Source organism: Lepisma saccharinum, chromosome 2 (genome assembly GCF_977018435.1).
Source record: "Lepisma saccharinum chromosome 2, izLepSacc3.1, whole genome shotgun sequence".
In the NCBI taxonomy this organism is placed as follows: domain Eukaryota; kingdom Metazoa; phylum Arthropoda; class Insecta; order Zygentoma; family Lepismatidae; genus Lepisma; species Lepisma saccharinum.
Genome location: NC_139230.1, coordinates 122,516,863 through 122,541,625, shown reverse-complemented (window position 1 = coordinate 122,541,625; position 24,763 = coordinate 122,516,863). Strand labels below are relative to the sequence as shown.

The 24,763-nt window shown below is 36.8% G+C and overlaps 1 protein-coding gene across 1 annotated transcript in view; it reads right to left on the bottom strand.

The window, feature by feature from the left end:
• The window catches only part of LOC145983620 (b(0,+)-type amino acid transporter 1-like), a 55,549-nt gene that overhangs the window by 20,300 nt on the left and 10,486 nt on the right, over window positions 1-24,763 (bottom strand). The window contains 8 exon segments of the mRNA XM_083116682.1: window positions 4,750-4,846; window positions 11,234-11,337; window positions 12,246-12,366; window positions 14,924-14,956; window positions 15,209-15,275; window positions 15,278-15,319; window positions 19,062-19,340; window positions 22,332-22,433. Coding sequence (XP_082972808.1) covers window positions 4,750-4,846; window positions 11,234-11,337; window positions 12,246-12,366; window positions 14,924-14,956; window positions 15,209-15,275; window positions 15,278-15,319; window positions 19,062-19,340; window positions 22,332-22,433 — 845 coding nt within the window.

Sequence of the window (24,763 nt, the reverse complement as noted above, 5' to 3'; positions counted from 1 at the left end):
ATTCGTTAGCAGATTTTTCACAAAATGTTCATAGTTAACGTGTTTTTCGTTGCACAGAAAATGGGCAACCACCATTTTGAAACTTACCCAGGCATCCCTTTCCGTAGCAGTCATTATTTCTTCAAAATCTGCATCCAACATCAGTTTCCGTATCTGAGGGCCAACAAAAATACCCTCTTTGAGCTTACCCTCAGTGACGGATGGAAATTTCCTTGCAATGTATTTAAAGCATTCGCTGTCTTTGTCTAACGCTTTCACAAACTGTTTCATTATCCCTAACTTAATATGCAATGGAGGAAGCAGTATTTTAGACTGAATTAATTGCCGTTGTGTCACATTCTTCTTCCCTGGAAAGAGAGATTCTCTACTTCGCCATGTTTTCACTTTCCAATGATTCTCCCTGTCCCGACTGTCCCATTCGCACAAGAAGCAGTGGAATTTTGTGTTCCCAGCCTGGAGACCCAACAACAAAGCTATCACTTTGAAATCTCCACAGACAGACCAACCATGTTCTTCATATTTCACTTTCAGTAGCATGAACCTCAAAGTTTCATAAGTTTCCTTAAGTGACACAGAATATGCAACTGGAATCGATGGGAACACATTACAGTTATTTAACAGAACACCCTTCAGACTAGTCTGCGATGCATCAATGAAAAGTTTCCATTCACTTACATTGTAAGAAATACCATACAATTCTATGACTTTCCTTATGTTGTTACAATAAACAAGGTTTTCGTCTTCAGTAAAGTATGGGAGTAGCTCTGTCTCCTGATGCCTGTACCATGAGAAATGTGTTCCTGGAGACAACAGGTTTTTCTTACTCAGTCAGGAACCAAGAAGTTGGGCACTCTCCTTTGGTAAATTTAGGTCTCTTATGAGATCATTCAGTTCATGTTGTGTGAAAGGTTGCGGAGTGCCTGTACTTGTACCAGGACAGAAATCATCACTGTCATCATAGTGTGCACGTTCAACTTCAGTGTCACTTGAAGTGCTGCAATTATCATTACTCGTACGTGGTACAGGTACATCTGGCCCATGAGGCACGGGCCTAATGGCCGATTGTATGTTGTTGGGATAGCTCACATTGCTCTTGTTCTTAGCACTGAAACCGCTAACATCTATAGCACAGAAATAGCAGTCATCAATGTGATTTTTTGGTTCCCGCCATACCATTGGTATTCCAAATGGCAATGCTTTCCTCTTGCCACACTTCCACAATCGCAAAGCTTCCACACATGTTTTGCAAACTTCATGCGGGGCCCAGTTTTTGTCCTGATCACTTACTTTAACACCAAAATATTCGTGATAAGCAGACCTCACAAATGTGGTGATACGTTGTCTTTGCCTCTTCACTATATATCTTCCACAAATGTAACAGAATACATGGGGTGAGTTCAAACACTTTCTGGACGACGACGACATTGTCTCTCGACACAACACAGCACGAACTATCGACAATGACGAAAACTTTATCAAATATTTTGCATTCCCTACTGCTATTTACATATATAATATCTACAATACACTTAACTAAGGTTTTCGGATCACATAACCTTATACACAGTAAATAAATTAAAAACTGTAAAAAAAAAAAGGTAAAGTGTTCCCCTGTGCATAGCACCACGCCATGAAGGCGTATAGGGGGTGTGGGGGTAACGCCCCACACTTTCTTGATCCGGTCGTGAATGGGGGTGATGTGATCAGCATCACGCCCCTGACCGCCTTTACCCCCCAGGGTTTCCCCCAGGTACCCATGTTATTCGACGCTGGGTAGGCGCCGGGGCCGCTTCCACCGTTAGAAAAGTTCCCGGATTTGAACCGGCCGGGGATCGGACCCGGGACCTTGAGCATGGTAGTCAGACGCGTTACCGACTGAGCCACCGCGGCCAATAAAAAACTGTACTATTTGCATTAGTTGGTATCGAATATCAAAACTTAGAAACAAATTTATTGAATCATTCATTGTTACTAGGCGTTTTCATCAATTTTTTTAATCATATAATGTAATAAGAGGTGCACTGCCATCTATCGGGAATATTATTAACTTTTAATTTCTGGGCAGAAATTACGATTTATACAACAATGAAGATTTCTAAATAACTGAGGGTGAAATCACTTCTGAAATCAGCATCAAATGAAGTTTCAGAAACCACAATTAGTTTCCAAACATCAGAACCCATGTCGACGAGTGTTATTACTTTTTTTTTTAATAGTTCATTTAGCATGATTTGAGTAAAGCAGCCTGAAAAACCCACTGTGACTTGTACTAGATTCATTACTTTTAGTATTGTAAACTCTGCTAAGCCTTTCCTTTCAAGTTTTCCTAGGGTTACCAGACATCTGGTTTTTCCCAGATATGTCCTATATTTTAGCCTTATGTCCGGCGTCTGGGAGGAATTTGAAAAATATCATAAACGTCCTACATTTTGAACGTCACATAATATTAATTAGAAAAATACGTAACAGAAAAAAATGATGCAAGTTACAAGTCTATGGACTGAGCTTTCAAACTCAATAGTAAAATTTATTTTGATTCAGTCATTGCGCAAGAAGAGAAAAAGTTTCTGCTGCTATTAAACAAACGGGAAAATGAAAGCAATTAATGAAAACGTTTTGGGACCACTTTCTGATAATGTCGCTGTTCAATGCCTGAGCAGAATTTCTTGCCTTAGGGTTTATACTGATGGAACAATATTCAATATAATTTGATTGTAAAGCAGAGGTATAGAGAACAAAGGTATTCAGGGTGTCTGTCAGTCAAGAAAGTCATGGAAGTCAAGAAGAAGTAAAGAAATCAACAAGTAGGTCAAGAAGTCAATAAAAAGGCAATAAATCATTCTTGTGGTCAATAATTTTTCCTATTGATTGGTTGATTTAGTTTATTTTACTTCACTTTTTTCTCTCTCTTTGGCTAAACGCGAAGATGAGGATGAATGGTGGTAAGACAAGATGGATGAAGGGACAGTCACATATATATAGGGACAACCAACACAAGCCTCACATAAGATTATACTGGCTGTGAGTCCAGATGCCACAGACTCGCTTGTCTGCCAAACACAGTTCAGGATGCATTAATACGAGAAAGAAAATCTAATTCTCTTCTTAAATTCAGCTTCAGTTTCCATCTTAACTGGCCCTTTGGTAGGGGTTTATTAAAAAAATATTTATTTTCTTAATTACTAATTTTCAACCTTACCTAAGTAGGGGTCGAATAAATAAATGTTAAGAGAAATGGAAAAAAAGGTTTAGAAAAAGTCAAGATTTCTGGATGTATTATTTTGGTAGACACCCTGTTATTGAACTAAAAACTACCCAAAATCAAACTTCTGGAACCATTTCAAATTACGGTAATTGCTGAATATTTGTTTGTCATTACAGGTCATAATTCAAATGTTGAGAGAGTACTTTCATTACTATCAGCACAACAGACTCAGGAGAGAAAACGTTTTTTCGTAAAGTCTGTAAAATGTTGGGTACTGGTCCCTATAATTTCAAAGAGTTTGACTGTCCACTCTAACATAAATATAGTTTGACAAAACCTGAAATTTTGGTAAAAAATGTCTCCTCTGAGAAGTAGTAAGAGGTGCATTGATTAATATGATTGCAAGTTTTGAAATTTTGCATTTAAAAAGGCATTAAAATTCATTTTTTAAAACTGAAAAGTGTAATTTTTCAACTACTTTCTAACGTGTTCTATAGAAATATGTATTATTTATTGAGAATGTTTTGTGTCCTACATTTTGACTTAATGTCCTACATTTTGGGACAGCATGTCCTACATTTCCCTTACAGCGATCTGGTAATCCTGAGTTTTCCAAAAAAAATTGACAATTGTAGAACTTCACAAGTATTTAAAGCAATAATTTACAACATTTTCTGAAAAAAAAACAAAACAACAACACTTTTTGACTGTATCTTTGTTGGGTTTATCGAGGTGGACTTGTCTAAAGAAAATAAAAACATGTTTGAAAACTGGGCTGGACCCACCCAGGCCAACCTGATAACCATGAGCTAGTACCCATTATGTTTTCTATACAATTTCTGTAGGAGTGGTAACAACACTTGCAATAAGATTTTCACTTCCTTCCATCATTTCCAGGAATTTTAGAGGATACCATGTAAAGGAACGGGTGTCACAATTTTTAATACACTTAAATTATACAGAAATTATCAAACATTTAAATGTGTACAAAGAATTTGAGTCATGTGTTATATTTCTCAAATTAAAAATTAGGTTAGGAACAGATTAATGTACACTTTATGGGCTGTCAGTTCTCCAGATTGAGTGCCACAAATATATAATTTTCCTCGCTACTTGGGTCTTGCACCGGATCCCCCACCACTGTCACTCAAAGAAACAGAACAAGAGAAAACACCATGTCTGGTTGTTGCAGTACAATGACAATGAACACAAATTATTTACACATCATTTGGGAATTGAGGGTGGTGTTGATTATACCAAGAAACATAGGCAAGTCTTTCTGGATGTAAGATAACACACAGTGATCAGAGCTTACATTCTTCTTGATTACAATTTTTGGGAGAATACCTCTGGATCAATTTGTAATGCGAGAAAACTTACATTCATTAATTACAAAGCTGAGTTAATTATTTTGTTAATCATGAAGTGCTTGTCACACTGTTAATTATCAATATCAGTTTTTATTGGTATCAATGTAAATTTCAATTTACTTCAAATATATATTTTTCTTTAATTTCTTTTCATAAATCCAAATGAATATTTACCTGCAGTATAACAGCTGGAGCAGGTGTTAACCACCTCACGTGAACGTAAGAGAAAGCCTCGATCATGTGTCATTCCCTGGCAGCTACAAAACATAATCTGCAATAATATTTCCATGTTAGTTTATTAAGTCAAATTAAAACTTTACCATAATTGAATAATAATGAAATAGCTGGGTAATGGCACATGCACATATGATGAATTAAGTTGCCAATTGCATCCATTACATGAACAGTGATGTGGGGCTGTTTGTGGATAATGGCTCAAGTATGCTTGTTATGAGACCAGTAATTTCGCAACTCTTTATTCATGGTTTTGGATAAGCGGTCTTAACTGTATTGAGCCTGCATCCGTGTCACACAGGTTTGAATGTTAGTGATATATGAGATCATGTCATAATTATTGATCAGTATGCAACAAAAAGCAACTAGTGAAGGCCCACATATTATCTGGCACAGGCATCAGTCCCCATCAGCAATGTAATATTTCACAGTTAGAATGCATGGACTGACATCTCTTGTCTGTGCCAAAGCTTCCAAAACAAGTCATGTGAATAAAACTGGTTATCAAGGATCTCACGATTCCATTTCAGCACAAAAATGCTTACTATAGCAGCAGTGGCTGCATTTATGGGAAGAATTGCGGCAGCTGCACTCCACTTTTTGTCACTTTTGCTCCTGCACTATGCTAAACCTTATCTACCAAGGAAAAGTGCCTGTCCTTGCCCTCTTCTTTCACCATCTTGCCCCACCAGTTTTGGAACAAAATTGATACCACTGCAAAGCAGCCACATGGGAATGAGCATTGTCATGTAGAAAGAAGGTAATTTTGCAGCAGGTGTGCTCAATTCTGACAAAATTGTAGGTTTTTTCAGTTTTGTAGGAATTGGTTCTCAATGGCACAGTATACATACATCATACTGACCTCAACAAGTCAGCACAGTGACTGAAAAATCACTCCATTTTTGAAGTTGTAATAAACAGATTTGAGCAGGATTATCCATAATATTGAATAATTAATATGTAAGTTATTATGTTATTGATTTTATGTTAAATCAGATGTTTACTGAAGCATTTGACAACACTTTTACAATTTCATCACAAACCTCAAAAATTGCATTTGTTTTATGTACTGTGCAATGTTACATGTTTTACCTTTATACAGGATGTTTCCAGGCTGATGATACAAACTTTCAGAGATGATGGAGAAGGGCACATGTATCAATTTTAGATGAGGAACCCTGATCCGGAAATGACTTAGTCAAAAGTTATAAGTGAAAATTGGTGTATGAAGATGTAATACTTTAATTACCTGCACAAGTTTCACAAGCTGCTTTATTCACAACAGTTGATCAAAGTGGTGTCCCCCAGCTTCACTGCAGGCATGACATCATCGCACAAAGTTCTGGCGTTCCCTCTTGGAACACCCCCAGGATCGTTTGAACAATGTCACAGACAGCGAGAATTCTTGCCAGTAGATCCTCTTCAGTCTACTACAGTTGCCTCATGCACAAGACTGTCTCATACACAATCATGAGGGGTGGGGACAGGACACTTCACTACTGCACTGCAGATGGCATGATGTGTACGTCTCAGACATGGCCAGTCTTGTGAAACTTGTGCAGGTAATGAAAGTATTACATCTTCATACACCGATTTTCGCTTATAACTTTCAACTAAGTCGTTTCCGGACCAGGGTTCCTTATCTCAAATTGATACATGTGCCCTTCTCCATCATCCCTGAAAGTTTGTATCATCAGCCTGGAAACACCCTGTATATTCATCATGGCATTTTTAGATAGAAATATTCTATTCGAATAAATACATTTACAAATCTCATTTATTTACCCTTCCTCCATCAATGAACTTATTATCTTGTACATTTCAAGTTGAAAAATACCGAAATGTGAGAAATTAATAAATTTTGTGGTATTCTACATTTTCCTAAATCACAGTAGGTTGAACAGTGTCTAAAATATACATCTTCGAATCTTCTATATGACATAACACCTGGTTTACCGTCATAGAGACTTTATCAGGAAGTCCTCAAGTGTCAACCTCCCTTCCATGTAGTACCCTGGACTGTACTTTTCAGACTAACAAGGCTCTAGTGGCTGGACTCTCAGCCACTATAATCCTCTGTAGGATTTGTGTTGTGTGCTCTCCATGTCAGTGTTTGAAAGCAATTTGAATTTGAATTTAAAATTGTGGGTGCGTCAGCACTAAGGCTATTTTGCACCCGTCACATTATATGGGGTCCAGCCCCTTATCATTACAAATAACAACTCTATCGGTGCAACTAAAATCATAAAATATTAAAATGTTCTGACTTTCGTTAAAAGCTGAGGCTGTAAAGGGGCACTCAGCATACATAAGGACAAAAAAAAAAAAAACAGGACAATACAAACAAAATTATACTGACCATGGGGCCAGTCGCCAGAGCCTCATTAGTCTTCAGTCCAGGGTGTACTAAGGTGGAAGTGAGGTTGACATTTGGGTGTACTATGTGGAAGGTCACCCCTTACACCCCAGTTTGAAAGTAACTAGTGACATGTACACTGTCCTATGTAACATCATAAGAGGTGGTATTTTTTGTTGAAAATAATTTTAGGTTTCAGCGTGTATTCTCAAGTTGGTAGCATAATACATTTGTAAAAGCATTAGCAAACAAAATCATGTATACAACATTGAAGTATCAATATTGAATTCATTCACTTGATCAGTTTCCAAACAAAAATGAATTATGAAATTATGTACACAGTAATGGGCTTCAGATATATTGAAATTTCTATCCCTATAGTCTTATATTCAACAGGTCCCTGCTGGACCCTGTGGCCGAGTGGTTAACACATTGCGCTGTGATGCCAAGGGTCCCAGGTTCAAATCCCACTCGGGCTTGGTTGTTTGTGAATGTTCATTCATCAATTTTATCATTTCATAACTCATCCCCATCTTCGCAAATTAGCCAAGAGGCACAAAATGTGAAGTAAAATAAACTAAATCATCAATCAATCAACAGGTCCCAGACTAGATTTCTGGTGGGGGTGTCCAATCTCACTTCAAACTATAAGAACAGTCCCAATCAGTTGTTTTGATCATAAAGTGACCATGAACTTTTTTTTGTGAAGATACAAATTTCAATCAGTAATTTTTGGCAACTATTAAAACTATGATGACCTATTTAGTATGATTTGTCGATCAAAACAATGTTTCAGACGTCAAGACTGCCTCCTTCATCAGGTTAATGCGTATTCTTAGGCACCAAACATGGTGTCACGTTAAGAAAGTGTTAGATGAGGATACAGGTTAAAGTTTACGGTAAAAAAAAAAAAAAAAACACTTATTGAAGAACCCACATTGTAGCTATAAAACCATCATTCTGTCCACACACAAATCTAAAACCGCGCATATCACAATCTAAATCCTCATAAAAGAAATGTCTGAAGCAGCTGTTAGAAGCCACCTGGCCAGTGCTTGGGAGAAGTGAATTTGCATCCTATGCCCAACACGGAGAAGGAAGGAAACTTCCCCTCCTAATTTCCCCATCATGAAACCTATACGTCACCAGTCCAAGAAGAACTCGATTTCCACCTCAGCGGCCCTCCTGACCTCGGATGTAACATTGAAACAAAACTTGGCATCATTATTCACAGCTTTATCCCATTTTTTGAAAAATGCAATCGATCTGTCTTCCAAATTGCCGTTGTCTCTATTAAGTTTATTCCAATTATCCATGCATATATAGGCTGTTTCATATACATTCCTATCCAATTTGTTGTTTGCTTTCCTGATAACTTCCCTTGTTGTAATCTTAAGCCCGCTACCTAATATGTGCTCTGATAGTCCTGTTTTGGGTATCCCCTCCTTTATATCCTTGTCGTGTTCACCCCACCTGATGCACATGCTCCTTTCCGTCTGTCCGACGTATTCCTTTCCACATTTGCATCCAATCCTTTAAACTCCCTTTTGCCCTTCCGGGTTATCTTGCCGATTAACCCCCCCCCCCTTTTATATCTGATGAAATGCTTTTCAATGCTCCAAGGGGCTTTCGTCCCACATTTTACACCATACCATCGCATTGTTTTTTTCAATTCTTTCAGAGACACCTTTACAATAGGGGATTTCGACAAAATGGGTTTCATTTCCGTACTTTCCTACCCCAGTTTCATCTCCCTCTTTCTCTTAAACGCTATAAGGGCATTCCCTCCTTATTATTTTCCTTGCTTTCTTGGCTGCCTTTTCTATATCCAGTATTGTATACCCATTTTTTATACCCACCCTCTTTATCCATGCTTCTTCTTTTTCTTTTTCTTTTTCTTTTTCGTCATTACACAGTCTTTCAGCTCGGTGAAAAAATTTAAGGTAACCATTGGACTTTATCCTATTAGAATGTTCAGATTTCTTTTGGAGATATAAGTCGCCTGCCAACTGTAATGCATAGGTCTAGAAAATTAGTCTTCCCGTCAACTAGGTTTTGCCTGGTAAAGCCGATTCTAGTGTTTTGTTTTCCTAATTTAGTAAAGATCACAACAAGGGAGGTTTTCTGGAAAGTGAACAACAAATTGAATAGGAATGTTTATGAAACAGCCTATATATGCACGGATAATTGGAATAAACTTAATAGAGATGATGGCAATTTGGAAGATGGATGGATTGCATTTTTCAAAAAAATGGGATAAAGCTGTGAATAATGACGCCAAGTTTCGTTTCCATGTTACGTTCGAGGTCAGGAGGGCCGCTGAGGCGGAAATCGAGTTCTCCTTGGACTGGTGATGCATGGGTCTCATGAGGGGAAAACTAAGGATGGGAAGTTTCCTTTCTTCTCCGTGTTGAGCAAACGCTGCACATTTGCTTCTCCCAAGCACTGGCCGGGTGGCTTCTAACAGCTGCTTTGGACGTTTCTTTTATGAGGTTTTAGGTTGTGATATGCACGGTTTTAGATTTGTGTGGACAGAATGACGGTTTTTATAGCTACAATGTGGGTTCTTCAATAAGTGCTATTTTACCACAACCTTTAACCTGTATCCTCAACTAACACTTTCTTAACATGACACCATGTTTGGTGCCTAAGAATATGCATTAACCTGATGAAGGAGGCAGTCTTGACCTCTGAAACGTGGTTTTGATCCACAAATCGTACTCACGCATGTAAATAATTGATCTTTGATCTTTTTAAAGTTCATTATTCACTGCACATTTTCTTAAGATCCAAAAACGTCATAATACTTACATCTTCAACACAGTTCAAATCCGGGAACTTTTCTAACGGTGGAAGCGGCCCTGGCGCCCACCCAGCGTCGAATAACATGGGTACCTGGGGGAAACCCTGGGGGGTAAAGGCGGTCAGGGGCGTGATGCTGATCACATCACCCCCACTCACGACCGGATCAAGAAAGTGTGGGGCGTTACTCCCACACCCCCTATACGCCTTCATGGCATGGTGCTATGCACAGGGGAGTACTTTACCTTTTTTACCTTTTATCTTCAACACAGTTCAGTTAAGTTTAGTGCTCTATACTTACATATACAATATGCATTATATCGTTAAGCAATTTCTCTTAGATACATTGCTGCTCATCAACATTTATGTTGGAGAAACTGATAGGTTCCTGTTCATTCCTATGTATTTCTGATTTTCCAACAGACAGTGCTGGATTACAATCTGAAGAAATGAAACCTAAGATGGTGTCGATTTCTGTCCCAGTTTATATAAAAATTAGCTATTATACAATAACGTTCAATTATAAACATGCATAGGTAAAAAATAAGATATGCATGCAAGGTTTAAATTAATGGACACCAATTACTAAATATTATGGAGACCTGTTGGCAAACATCTATAAAATCAAAAATTGGACCCTGGGTTGGTGCTCATTTACAATTGACGTAGATACTTACACAAGAGAATATTCCCTAACCTGCACAAGATGCTGAACCTTGTACAGTGTCTACAATGAAACAAATCACAACATTCTAAGATCAACCATGAGGTAAGACAGATTTTCTTCCTTGGCACTGTTGAACATATAAAAGGAAAGGCTAGTGCACGACAAATAATTTTTGAAGTATTTATGCAGAAGAGCAAAAACAGAAGCTCATGATGATTTTCGCAATGAATAAAAAGAACATTCCAGCAGAAAGTAACTGTCAAAGTTAATTAGTTCATTTTAAACTACAGTTAACTGTACTTTAAATACTTTTTAAATGAATAACTTAACTCTGTTACTTTTTGAAACAAATAACTGTAACTCATTTTTTTTTTCGAAAGTAAGTTTCCGAACACTTGTCCATGTGAGTTTCTTATTGTCTATTACTATTAATTCTATTCTTGGTGATTCTCCAAAATTAGCAGAAAAGTGAAATAAAATAAATTGATCAATACAAAGTAACATATCATTGCAGTTGTAAGTTTATTTTGGTTCAGAAACACAGAAACTTTTAAAAGAAGGCTATCAGATTTTCTTATGTAGTATTTCGATTACCATACCTGGTTACACTGAACTGAATTCCTAGAGCACAACCAAATGTTGACAATGCTACTCCAAGAGGAATGATAAAGTTCACAGCACCAAATATTTTGTCTCCAAACAACTGAAAAATAATAGGTAATAAATATAATTTTTGTACACAAACTAACTGATATTTTCTTGGGAGTTCGGGAATTTCCCAACATCTGCAAAATTTTCTGTAACATTTGTGGTACATACATATCTATTATAAAACCCTATAATTGTTCAACATGTTTCACCTTGTGGAGGCACATAGTGGTTTGGATCCCACTTTAAACTGTAGGTCCAATCCTGATTAGCCTTACTGTGCATAAAGTGGACTTAAAACAGCAAATCAATCAATCAATCAACATGTTGAATGCATTATAAGAAAATTTAACTTTTCTCTGCTTCAAGGACAAATGCAAATTTTTTTCTTATACATAATTATTTATATTATTAGCACATCTTCACACACAAACACTAGTTGCTTTCCTCTTTCCTTCAACAGCCCTCACTTAATTTCTGGCAGAATTTACTGAAAAAGTGTATTTTCAAGTGTGAGTATTCTATGTCATACTGGCAATATTATTGCAGGAAAAATTATCTCTCACTGCTTTCGCCAACAGTGAATTTATGAATGGATCAGTATGTAGGCTATTTGCACACATTACAGAGTAGAGATCCAAGCTGTACAGCATGAGCAGACTTCTGTGGCAGAGTGATTAGCATAGTGCACAATGATGAAGGGTTGTCTAGGGTTCGAATCCCAGTCTGAAAATGGATATTTCTTGTGAGTGTCCCTTCATCAATTTTATGTTATCCATCACTCATCCTCATCTTTACAAAAAATCTAAAGTAGCAGAAAGTAAAAAAAACCAAATCCAACAAATTTTACAGCATGAAAAACCAAAGAAAAGTCAGTGTATATTAACAAAAGAAGCAGTTTATTATGAACTTATTATCTCCAAGATGAAATTGAAGATTTAAAAGATAGCCCATTCTTAACACAGCAACAGCTGGTGCTTGTACCATCTCTGGCACAGTGAGCACAGCCATGTAAGCCATGTTCATCATAACATATACCAGTGACACAAGAGGAACTCCAATCAGTATGCTTCTAAGGATGTTTCTGAAAAAGATGAAAAATTAAAAATTAGACTTACATGTTTATGTTTAACATGGCCTACTGATTATCTAAAGCTAGGTAGAAGTGGGCAGATATGTCATTATTGGTTTAAATTAGGCATGTGCAGTCTGATCTAAATCTGATGGATTTCAAATCCAGAATTTGCCACCTGATACCATTCACCACCCGGTGTAGTTAAAATGGAATAACTACAGAACAAAATTCACAATTATTCTGGAAACTATATTGTTTCCTTCTTCACTTAATTATGGATTTATCTAGTGAGATCTAAGGTCTGATGTCAGTAGTGGCGTGCGGTGATTTTTGTTGTTGGGGAAGCAGATCCTGAAAAGTTAAGATTAATTTAGTTGCTCTATTTTACTTGGCTTTTTGTGCCACTTTTGGCTAATTTGTGAAGATGGGGATGAGTGATGAGATGATAAAATTGATGAATAGACACTCACAAACATCCATGCTCGTGGAGGGAATCGAACCTGGGACTCCTAGCATTGTAGCGCAATGTGCTAACCATTCTGCTAAGAGGGCTGGTTAAGGTTAAGAAAACCAAGAATCCATTGCTTCTACATGATATCTCATACTGAAATATGAGCACTCTACCTGATTCTGTTTCCTTAACAAGTCTTTGGTACTTTAAGATGGTCTTCAATCACAGAGTATTTGAAAGGGAAAGGTGAATGTCCTGGCACAGTTGTTCGAACCTCATTTGGCCTGTTGTCAAACGAATTTAATGCAAAACACGAACACAGATGATTGAATCACTTTTTACGATTTTCGCATATTGTAATATTCACAGAACTATTTTGGCACCATAGTTCATTCCGTAGAAAATAGTAAACAATGGCAGTACTAAAGTTTTTTAAGCTTTTGGTTTTGACATAACCACTCTAACTTCCCACAAAAACAAACAAAACAAATAGAAATTAGCATGCCCGAGAAACTTTTAACCTCGCAAGGCACTTGGAAAAAAACGTGACCGCGACCAGTGTTATGAACTTATTTGGCGGATGTGTCTATGGACGTGATGTCTTAATAGACTGAATGCTCTGAAACGTTTATATACACATAGAATATGTCAAACTCATGTCAGCAATCATATTTTTGTGTTTCTCGTGTGCTTTGAAACTTTATGGTTTATTTAAAAATATTAAAATTGTAACTTGCTTGGTTGATATGCTACAATGCTGGTGTGGACACTTAATCGTACAGTTCGCAACACTGAGGACATCAGTCTACTTTACTGATGGCACCCTGACTTTCTTCCATCCCTTATCGATTGGAATACGAGGTTTCCCTCCACATAAAACAGTCTCCTATTCGCTGATTCAAGGTCGCCTGGTTCTCTTGGGGATTCTTGCTGGCATTGGCTACAAAGCAGGCCAAAGTGATGTGTCACAGTCGCCGAGCAGATGTTTTGTCAACAAGCCACGAGAGGGTGTGGATGGTCCCATATTGGAAAAGGACGAACATTACAGGCCTACGGCAGGTTGATTCTGTTGATGTAACAGGGAAGAAATAATGAACAACTAAAAGTTAAAGAAGTAATTTTGTAACTGTAATGCTGTGGGCCAGCACTGCTGGCCTTGCTGTACTGGAGTGTACTGGATGTCAGTATTGCCAGGAATCAGTATGCCTCGAAATGGTTTAGGTTCTCTTGCAGTGAGGCCTATTATTGACATAAGGGTGGTAGTAGCAGTGTCAAAAGTACATTTCTTTCCTATATAATTTACTCTACTAGTCTGCTTTGCAGTCCTATTCATTGCATCAGCACTTCAAGAAATGTGATTGTGATCACTTAATGAACTGTTTGATGCATGACATATTTTGGTTTATCAAGTATACAGTTTTGAAGATTATGGCACATGTGGGAAAAGATCAACCATGTGGAAAAAGATCAACTTAAAATGTCTCAAACTTGTTTTTGTAAAACTTCTAATATGTAGTTTGTAATTAGAAGAATGCTCAGTGGTGGATATGACATTAATTGGAAGAGGGGGGGATACAACTCAATGTTGGTTGTAAGTGGTATCAGCTCAGACTAAATATCTATATTTATTTACTTCAGCCATTTAACTCAAGGATTCTTTTTTTTAACTGCTTTTTCTTCTGTATTTAATTGGTGTATTTTCTAATATGTACTTTTCTTAATACTGAGCCGCAGTAGCTCAGTCATCTGACTACCATGCAAGAGACCTGGATTCGATCTCCGGCGGGGGAGAACTGGGATTTTTTCCACCTGTTCAAGCGGCCCCGGCGCACACCCAGCATCTTATAAAGTTGGTACCTGGAGGAAACTCCGAAAAGGGGGGGGGGTAAAGGCGGCCAGGGGCATGGTGCTGATCACATCACCCCCACCTTCAGCTGTGATCAAGAAAGTGTGGGGCCCTAATTCCACACCCCAATATGCCTTCATGGCATGGTGCAAAGCACAGGGAGCACTTTTCTAATATAACATCAATTATCACTTTTGCCTCTGCTGCTATTAAATATTTCAAATAAATCGTATTTATGTAAAATTAATAAGATATAAAAGAAAACTTACACTTCAGGCTGTTTTATTTCTTCAGTGACAACAGTAACAGTTGATCTAAAATGTGATAAAAAAGTTTAGAGTACATTTGATATAAATATATTAAACTCTTATAAAGAATTTACTTTACTCTAAATTGCCCCCCCCCTGCCCTTTACCCTTTTCTTTTTTGAACAAGCAAAATCAATTTTCTAAAATAAGGAATGCTATAATGTTACTTTAAATTAACTACAGTAATGCATATTATGTATCAGAAAGTGTGTGTTTATCTTGCTTTGTAAATTGAGGTCATCCAATGTTGTAACTTGCCATCCATCGTAAGCCCAATGACCACTGTAGATTGCAAGTGCTATATCTCTAGTTCAAAACTCGTCCCTTTAAATCCAGCAGCAAGATTGGAAGTGTTCCCTGAAATGGAGAGAAAGAATCCATCAAAAGGGAAAACACAGGACAACAGTGTGGCCAAACTGCAAGTGTAGATTCAGTGTAGATTTTTTTTTACTTTCTTTCTTTTTCTATTTCGATTTAATCATCATATGTAGTGCTGTAGTGGAGTAGACAGCTCTTATTACTTACTGTTAGCTCATCTGCTTAATGAATTGTAATGTGTTGTCTGCAGTGCATGAGACCCATGTTATATTCTGGAGTGGGTGATCGTGAAGTGTTGATATTTGCAAGGATATTCCTGCATATGCAGGCTCCATCAATGGATACCTGGGGGCAACAATATGCATTAAAAGTGCCTGGTGCATGGTGCTGACCACACTTCATGCATCTATTATGGATGAAATTGAGAATACATGTGATGCTACCTTCACACACACGTTGTGCCTTCTTGACATGATGCAAAAGCAGGGCTGTGTCTGCAACCACATATGTTGAGTGCACGAATCACATTTTCACATGAGCGTAATTCATTATTTTGTCACTATTAACCTACATATATAGAAAAGTTATGCTAAATAACAAATTGCAATTAAAGTTATCCGTTCTACCTCTCTTTTCTATTTATAAGATGTTCTAAAATTTCATGGACACAACTGCATGCCATCCAAGAAATCTGGAGTTAAAAAAATTCTCACGTGATTAATATTTGCAAGTGTACATTGTAACGTGATGGTTGCGTACGTAAGGACAACAATCAAAATTTAGGAAGATGCGGGAATAGTCCGTGGACCAATTTATTATACGTACGCTAAAAAAAAGGAAAAACCAATCAGTTACAAAAGTCACGGTTTTATGAGGTTAATGACAAGTGTTTAGCACTGTGACCTCAGTCTCTAACGAGAACCTAATTTAACGTGGTATGCAATCCGGATAAACGGGATATATTGAAACATACATTCAATGCAAAAATACATTCAAGAATTTCTGGGAAAATTAACTCTAAATCAACGAGTGAATATAACCACAACTCCGTCTCCGAACAATTTATTACAATACAGTTCGACCAGCTTGTAATACAAAAAAGGCAATTTTTCTTTCTTTGGAAAAAAAGGTCAACATATACTGCAATATTTAGTTTGAGACACTTAGTCAAAGTTTATTATGCTAACCCCGCAACGTAGATCGATTAGCATTTCAATCAACAAACATGTACATTGAACAATATTAACAATTTCTCCCATTTAATTCTCACAATAATGTTTCAAAAGATTCAACAATTATTTTTACTACGAAGGTCTATACATTAAACAGCAAGGGAGCAAAAAAAAAAAAGAAGAAGACAATCATCAGAACACGCATGCATTCGCAACATTTAAATTTACAAGGTCAATCTTTAACAGTATGTGAATCCTACACATTTCCTTTGTAACAAATTTCCCCCCTTTTTACTTTTGGTGCTCGCATTCCTTTTTCTCCCTTTTTTTTTGTTTTATGAACATATACGAGAGATTATTTTTATCATTCCTTGTGCCAACCAACAATTATTTTAATTGTATTTCCCCATTCCCTGTGATACTTTATTAAATTCCGCTAGGACCTGCCTTGCTTACAAAAAATTAAAGATTGAAAGCCGCTTTTACTTTCCACAAGATAAATCGCAACGAAGACTCATTTGACCAGTAATGCATCGTTATTCTGTCCATCATTTGAGTTGTATGACATTTGTCACTCCTTCTTTCCAATATTTAAACTCATAACTCGGTTCAGAAAGACGTACATCTATCTCGCACACTTCACTGTCACCTATGCAAAAAGGTGGGTTGAAAAGTACATACCTCAACAGTCGGGGAAAACTCGTCCTCGCTGACCTATTGAACTTCTTTAGTATGGAGTCAAATATGGATATGGTGTCTTCCCTTGGTAGTCTTCACACTCGTACACAATCCCGTGTGCTGCCACTCAATCTTGCTTCATCGTCAAGTCCCATTTGTAACTCCATGGTACTAGCAATGAATCGTGCACTGAAGAAAACGTCGAGTAAGCTGTCCAAACGTCAAAGTGAAGTCCGCTCACTGCATTCACTCCTTCCCCAAAAAAATGCAGTTTTTCTACCTCTTTACTGCCAAGCGGTACAATAAAATGAGCCAGTTTTCATAGTAGTCCGAGTAGAAAAAGTAGAGTCCAATACTACAACGTGTAACTGACGGTAGATAGATAAGTCTCGTCCGGCGAGCCACTGTTCCTCTCTGAACACACGTCGTCTCTCCCGTCTACTTCAAGGCACGGTCGTTGGTTTGGGACTGCCAGCTGAATCAGGACTGCCGAGCTTCCTCGCTCGTAATCGCAGCACTAAAAAAGGCCAGTGGAGACCTCTAGCGGTCAGTCGCTCAACCAACATACAACAACACAGACGCAAGGTGTACCGACGATTTGAGGAGGAAATGTGAGGCTTTTCTACGCGGTACTTTAACGTAATACCGTTTATTACGATCCGCGCAGAAAAACGTCACAACATTCAGTGTAGATTTTTTTCTTTATTTCCTTTTCTATTTCGATTTAAAGTTGAACCATACTAACCAGAAGGTTGCACCTTCGAAAATACATTCCAATTTAAGAATAAAGGAATATTTTAAATAAATTCAGATTGTATTAATTTTATTCGATGTTGCATGGTCCTCAAAATTGCAGAAATCCAAGTTTTCCAAATATACTATATTTTGAGTCACTTTGTGGTGACTGATGCATTGTTTGGAAGTAACAAGTTACTTGCAATGCCAGTTATTTTTTTCAGATAACTGTAACTAAGTTACTTTTTGAAATAAAACTTGTAATGATATTGTTACTTTTACAATTACTTTTCTTCAAGCATTTGTATGTAAAAAAAAATCTTCGCATTCTCCATTAAATATGCTTATTTTAGAATATTACTCTTTCAACAATCATCATATTTGCCATATCACAACTCTGTGTTTAGTGACTTGGAAAAAAAAGTTGTAATATGTATTGAATTTCAAGCACATTAAGTTACTTTGAAATTTACTATATTGATATCTTTTATATTAAAAAATTGTGAATAATAACAATTTAATGAAAATTATTGTACATTTTTTGATGGCACTGAAAAATAACAACCGATTTGCAATTTATGCATGAAACATTATAAATAATTTGTTATCGAGAATTGAGTAACTGTTCAGTCATGTTAACTGCTACTAAGTTACTTTCTCGTTTCCAAAATCCAGTCAAATAATGCTTAAATATAGGTCTAATTTCGAACACTGAAAAATCTTATTCCAAATGAATGGGAAAGTACTGGGAGTTAATATACTCGTCACATTCCCCTAGTAAATGTGTAACAACATATTATATTAACAACTTGAAAATTGCATACTAGAAGCAATAGAATATGTGTATGTGAGGCAAGTCACATTAACTCATTTGTTGACTAACCCCCTCCCCCCAACACACACTTTTCATTTGCACACCCTCTGTCCAGAAAATCTTCATACTCGGCATCACTGGTGCTAGTCATCCTGTTGATTAATATGGCACTTGTCCATTCAATCAAAGTTGTAACCAGTGCTCAAAGTGGGGCGGGGGATGTTACACTCCCAGTTCAAGAAGAAATCATAAAGCATTCTACACCTATCTCCAAACTAGAACAAGCATTGTCCCAGCTAGAAATTTCCAATTTTGACTCTGGTAGTAACAATTCAGTCTTAATTTAAACACAAGTTTATCTTATGAGCATGGAATTACTTACCCAAGACTAATATGGTGATCATTCTTTTCAGCAAAACTTCCATGCTAGGCTCTAAAGATTGATGGCAATAAAAAAATGGTTGGCAGACGTATTCTGCAAATGTAAGGGTGATGACTGCTACTTCTGCTGGTCTAAGCACAATGACATATATCCATGAACAGATGAAACTAGGAAGCGGCCCCCAGAATCTGTGCAGATGTCCAAATGATTCTTGGAAATAAGCATATTCTGCTCCTGATTTTGGCACAAATGTTCCTAGCTCGGCAAATGCTAAGGCACCTAAGAACACAAAGAAGTACCTGTGAAGTTTTCTTTATTGAATGTGCAGTTTCACTTTCATTCATATCTACTGTAAGACGGAGTTAGCAAATCATTGGATACTTCCAAAGAGTGACAATTTCACAATAAGTATTCATTTATTTCAATATCATTGGAATGGGAACTGTTACTGAAAAAAATAGCACAAGAGAATATAAATTTCTCCTCATGTAACAAGTGGAAGCAGTTTTTAAAATTTATTAATAAGCTAGAACCTAAGTGAGCACAACCGTTTGGCCAAATGCAATTTTTATGTGAGAAAAGTTTAAATTTAAATACAAATTCAAGTTTGTCTTATGTTGGGTCAACAATTTTTGTGAATGTTTGCCAAACCATGGAAAGAGAGTCAAAATCAGGTTTAAAAACTACTTTCTCATGTAAAGACAACTTTCATGACCCAAGTAACCACTACCGTTGGGCCAACGCCACTTTTGACGTGGGAAAGGTTGGCTTTATGTTGGTTGGCAAATTGACGTTGATATTATGTTGGGCCAACAGTGGTTGCCAACATTTGCCCAACCATGGAAACGTGAACCAACATCAGTTTTATAAACAACTTTTTAATGCTAAGACAACTTTCAAGAGAATGCTGAAAATTCTAGAGTGTAAAATAAGTGACATGTAACAGTGTTTCTTTTCGAATATTTCAGTCACAGTACACACTGGAAATATAATATATTCTTAATGAAAGTAGAAGCTATTTTTGACTGGGAGTCACTCACCAGTTCTTTGTCAGCCACCATGCATGAAAGATGTCTTGGGAATTGCTTATTATTTGTTTCATTTGCTGTAGTGAGCCAGAACATTCTTACAGGTATTATTGTGAAGTGATTAAGCAATGTTATGTGCAGACTAAATTCCATGAAAGATAGAAAAATAAGTAAGAAGGTTTTTGTGCTACCACTTGAAAGTATGGTGCTTTGAAAACAATGATACCATGTGACTGCGAAAGTGCTGTGTATTATTTTTAATTTCGTAAATATCTTAAACTATTGTTTACATTTGGCCTCACCATAAATTATGTATATATCAGAAAACAAATCCATCCACTCTTTAGTTTTTAGTACTTTGGGCCAATGTAAAACCATACATTGGGCCAACATAGTAAAGCCATATGTAAAAACCACATGTTGGCCCAACATTGGAACCACTGCCAAAATTACCATTGGCCAATGTTATGTTTTTGCATTGGGCCAGCAGTTGGTCAACCATTTTCAGTACGGTTGGCTCAATGTTGGGCCAACCACTTTTGGTTACTTGGAGAGTATGCTGCTAAAACTAGAGTGTAAAATAAGTGACATGTAACATTGTTTCTTTTCTAGTATTTCAGTCACAGTACATACTGAAAATATAATATTCCTTTAATGAAAGCAGAGGCTATTCTTAACTTATAGACACTCACCAGTCCTTTGTCAGTCCCCATGGATGAAAGATGTGTTGGGAATTTCTTATTGATTGTCTGTTTCGCTGTAGCAGAACAAGAATATTGTTACAGTTATCCTTGTCAAGGTGGTTGCACAATGTTATATGCAGACTAAATATCATGAAAAGTATAAAACTAAGTAAACTCAAGAAAGTTTTTTGTGCTACCACTTGAAGGTACCTTGAAAACAATATCATTTGATTGAGAGAGTGCTGTGTACTTTTATTTTATTTTACACATATAATTTGTGTTACAGTTTGGCCTCACAGTATATATCAGAACACAAACCTATCTATAATTTAGTTATCAGTAGGTTTTTCCAACAGAAAACTATACGTTGGCCCAACATAAAAAACATATGAACATAAACACCACACGTTGAACTAATGTTAGAAAAGCAGCCAAAATTAATGTTGTCCAACTGTATAGTCTTTTGTTTTGCCAACCATTTTCAGTACAGTTGGCCCAACATTGTTTCAACCACTTTGGTTACTTGGGCTAATATAACAAATAATTATTTATAGACTTCCCATGTATTCCTTGTGGACAAACAATTTCAACTCCAAGTTAGAGCTAATCGAATGGAAATTTCTACTTTCCTAACACAAACGAAATCTTCAACCTGCCCTGTTCCATTAATGTGTTTTTCAACACCATCATAAGTTTGATATTCATAAGAGAAGAAGTAAAATAATAATCCCATCAGTGTAAAGCTAAGTTTTCTCCCCTCTTGAACACAGATACACAGATCTCTTTCTCTCCAGCTCGCAGCAGGGAAAGGTCAGTGAGGGATTAGCAATTTTGGGTCCTTGCATGTGGCTTACTTAAAAACTGTTAAAGCAAGAATATTTATGTAATTTGTATGGATTTCACAGTGTGAATCAGGAATAGGTCAAAATAGCCACAGCCAACTCAATATCAGTCTGGTATACTCTGTAAAAATGTAAAATGATAACAATAAATGAAAGTGTAGACGTAGTGACTAGTGTTACTGGAACCTGTAATAACAATGTCAGCATCAGAATACATGTTTTATTTGAAGATGTGGCTCACACAAATCTGTGACAATCATCCAGTGGACCCTCCACTCTTGTCAATTTATACTTTTCAAACCTTGTTTGGAAATAATTTACTTGTAATGCAGTTACAAGTAACAATTCATTTCTTGAGTGACTGTAACCAGTTACTTTTTTGAAATGAGAATTTTTCACAGTAACACACTTACATTTACATACAGGAAACAAGTAATGAAAAAATGTAGTTTTCTAAAAAGTCAGAAATACAATTTTAATCTTGATATATATGTCTTCTTTTTCCATTATTTCTCAAGTACGGCATTTGCTTTGAATTTCCTTCTCCTGTATTTTCATATTGAAACATATTAAATTTATCAAGGAAATTAATGAAGACTATTGTTAATTTTAGATGGTCACAAGTAAAGAATGCTTGAAGATCACCCATGCAATACATCCTACAAGTTATATGTTATGTATAATATAGTCACTTTCCAAAGTCTGTTCTGCTCGTACCTAAGAGTGAAATTCCTCCACACACACACCAAACTATGAGACAAAGTGCAACAGATCCTGATCGCTGGAGTGCACTTGTTGGAGACACAAAAATGCCAGAACCTGCAAAATATGGAGAAATATGAAAATATAATCTTTCATTTAACACACCACTATGACCATACATACCAATGGCATATACTGGGTTAAGAACCTGGGCTATCACACCATATCAGAGTGTTCGATAGGACAAACATTTGCTGGTGGGGGTGTTGTTATTTTTAACTCATTTGGGGTGGTGGGTTGAAGTGAAGTGATTTTCTCATTAAAAATATATACCTCATAAATAAATCATGGAAATGTACACTGTCAGTAAGGAAAGAATTTCAAGAATTTCATTATTATTTGCATAAATAAGAGGCCCATATTGTGAAATATTACGTAGGCCTATATACAAGTATAAAAATAAACTTTCAACCTACCTATTTTCACGATTATAAGTTTGGATACTCCTTGTTGGTGCAGTGGTAATGTCATTGCCTTGAAACTAAGGGGTCCCAGGTTCGATACATGGTGGTTTAGATACCACTTTAACTATAGGTCCGATCGCCATTAGACTATCTGTTCATAAAGTGGAAATACAAGAAAAATTCACAACGATTTGGAGCTTATCATCATTTGTAAGCCAAATACACAGCTTGTTAATTATGTCATTCATTTCAGTTCACTACACAACACAGCACATATCATTCATGAAAATACAATCCACTCACTACTGTATTCATACGTTGCCTCTAAATAAATTCCATGCACCAAGACCACTCGACGCGATCTAGACTAGAACTGGTCCTTGTCATTTTGGTAATTTTTAGATGCACTCATAAACCATTTTGGCTCAGCCAACAATTTTCTACTCCCCACTGTATCTCTAGTTGTTTGAAGGTCAACGACCTCTTTTTCAATTCCTCTGCAAGTGTTCAATGATGTTCTTGTCCTGCCATATGACACATTTTCCCTTTGCCTGCGATAATTTGGCTTCAAAATTCCTGGGAAAATTACGTGCTGGGAAAAATTGGTTTGGAACATTGACCCAGACTGTTGAGGAAGTTCAGAGGGTTCCCCCCACCCCATATGCAACCTTGTTCTCTCTCCTGTAACAGTTTTGCTTTACAATTCTCCAATCCTGGAGAAATTACATGCTGGGAAAAATTGGTTTGCCCTCAAGCCTGCCTGTCACCCCCGTGGAGTTGCCTTGCCTGCTGTCTCGCGAATTCAAATAAAGCAGGGAATGTTTCCAACTCCTTTAAGAAATCGGCCCATCTTCTTATTGAAATGAACAATTTTATGAACATTTTCTGATATATATTTTTTTCTGTATTTTATTCATTGAGTCTGGGCTTTGCAGATAGCCTAGATAGCCAAGAATATATGCCTCTGATACACACACACACAATTTAGACATCAAACAGTATAAGTTTCTTAGATGTGGTAAATACATCTTTCCTTGTGTAGGAGAAGTGATAAAGATTTATTAGAACATTTGGACTAAAGGGGACTAGAAAAGGTTCCACAAAAGCCCTTATTGTGTGAAAAGCAATAAACAACATAATTAACTCTGGGAATCCAGACCAGACCTGTACACATTTTTGATCGATGATCATACCCAAACTATTCATTACGAAATATTGTCATTTCATGACGGTTTCCATATTGTGCTTATTTGTATTACATATTTGTATAAATATTTTTAAAGTTTTTGGTACCTAAAGAAAAATATAGCTTTGAGTCCCAACTGGGTCCATTGGTCCCGTGTATGTATTTCGGGCAGAATACCATTATCTCTAGTTCAATATATACTTCATAGACTAACTTGCGCTGTGCACTTGTAGTTATATTATTACAATTGGAGTTTGACTATTAGTACTTTTGCAGTGATTTATGTAGTTTTCATACATGTCTACATGTAATGGTACATTGTCTTTTATTTTTATCAAGGGGTGATTTGTGCCCAAAAATCAGCTATTCCTCAAAGATTGCACGATCAACCTGAGGTGGAGACTACAACAGAGAGTGAAACACATCTCTATTACAACACAACGAAGTCATGCGTTGATACTATGGACCAAATGACCCATGGTTACAGCACAAGACAAATGACAAGAAGATGTTCTATGGTAGTTTTACACAACATGCTTCATTGCCTGTATTGTCTGCTGCTCATTGCCAAAGGGAGACAGGAATAAGAAAACACAACGCTGGAACTTCTTGATTTTTACTTGGAAAACAACTGACAAACAATGAAGAAGAAAGTCCGCAAGAAAGCAAACAGCCTGCTGAGGAGGAACAATCTAAAAAGAAAGCTCAATGCAGGATCTGCCCATCAAATAAACATTTCAAGACAAGAACCACTTGCAGCCAGTGGCAAAGCATGACATTTTTACGTAGTCATTGCA